The sequence below is a fragment of the Phragmites australis genome, chromosome 13 (genome assembly GCF_958298935.1).
Source record: "Phragmites australis chromosome 13, lpPhrAust1.1, whole genome shotgun sequence".
Classification (NCBI taxonomy): Eukaryota; Viridiplantae; Streptophyta; class Magnoliopsida; order Poales; family Poaceae; genus Phragmites; species Phragmites australis.
Genome location: NC_084933.1, coordinates 13,943,216 through 13,944,653, shown reverse-complemented (window position 1 = coordinate 13,944,653; position 1,438 = coordinate 13,943,216). Strand labels below are relative to the sequence as shown.

Here is a 1,438-nt window from a genome sequence, read left to right as displayed (position 1 = left end):
CGGAGTTTCCCATGGATCTTCCTTTACTTTTTGAAAAAAGGGAGAGGATTCAGCATGGTTTTTTACTTCTGTAAAGAGAAAAAGAGGGAGAATTCACCACACGGTTCACAATCGGTGCATCAATTTGTTCGACAAGATTCTGTATTCTCGATGGATATTAGCTCCGTGTTCTTGGTGGATTTCGCTGCCGGTTCTGAATTATTTCGTTTACTCAAGTGAATGCAGACAAGAACTCAGCGCCCCCATTCAATCGCAGCTTCACGAGCGGGAGATCAAATTGGACAGCAAGAAAGGATATGGAGTTAACTTTGATAGATATATTTGATTGATCAACTCGCTAATCTAGTAGCATATGTTACAAAGTCTCTATCTTGTTTTTTTTTTCAGCCAAGAAAACGTAAGGGGGAAGAATTCGACGCCGTGATTCTTCTGCTCCAGACTCCAGAGCAGCTCGCCACCACGGCGCCTTCATCCGTTCGGCGGTCCAGCCGTGGCGAGGCGAGACGAGTCGAGAGTGGGAGGCATCGCCGTGATAGACCGAAGGGCTCATCTGGCCCGCACGATCGGGCGCAGCGCGCTCCCCGCGGCGATCCGCACGGGCGCGCGGCGCCCGGTCCCGGACCCGCCGCAGCTCCGGCACGGCGTCCGCCGCGTGCCCGCGCAGGCCCCGCACCCGGAGCGGTCGCCGCCCCGGGTCCCGGCGTCGGACCAGCGCGCGCACAGGCGGCACTCCTCCTGGCCCATCCCGCCGCACGTCGCGCACCGCGGCGCCGCGTGCCTCCACGGCCGCGCGGCGGCGCTGTCGGGCGGCGGCCTGCTGTTGTTGGCCATCGCCACCCCCGCCAGCATCCCCAGCCCCGCCGACGCCACCGCGATCGCCGCCACCATCTCTAGCTCCGGACCGTCGAGGGCGTCTTCTTGGCGCTGGCTCCGCTTTCGCGTGGATCGGAACGGAGGTTGGCGGGGGTGAGCTGGCGAGGAGGGGAGCTATATAGCGTGTCCTCCTGTGGTGAACGACCCGTCAAGGCGATGGAGCAGACGACTCGCGGTCGCGGGTGGGTGGGTGGGCTTTGGCGCGTAGCGACCAGTGAGGAGTAATGAGCGATTAAGCAAGTGGCCCGGTGGGGTCAGGTCATTGTCGCTTCCCTGATCACCCACCGCTTTTGGTGGCCCACTTGGAGGCGACCTGGGTAGAATAGGACCGGCGTTCTAGATGGAGGCCAAGGCACGCACGTTGTTGTAAAGAGTTAACAAAAAAATAATCGTTGAAAATTATTATTTGTGTTACTCCCTCCGATCAAAAATACATAATGTTTTTAACTTTTTACAATCTTTAACGTGCATCTCTGATTACTATTTTCTAATAGGATATAGTTATAACTAGTAAAACCCCATGATATTATCAGGTTTGATAGCTCTCTAAGCAAATTTTGTAGGA

At 56.1% G+C, this 1,438-nt stretch overlaps 1 protein-coding gene across 1 annotated transcript; it reads right to left on the bottom strand.

The window, feature by feature from the left end:
- Positions 1 to 297: 297 nt before the first annotated feature.
- On the bottom strand, positions 298 to 982 carry LOC133887762 (uncharacterized). The gene has a single exon (XM_062327737.1). The coding sequence runs from the start codon at positions 886 to 888 to the stop codon at positions 547 to 549; it is 342 nt and encodes a 113-aa protein (XP_062183721.1). The 5' UTR covers positions 889 to 982; the 3' UTR covers positions 298 to 546.
- Between the last annotated feature and the right edge of the window lie 456 nt (positions 983 to 1,438).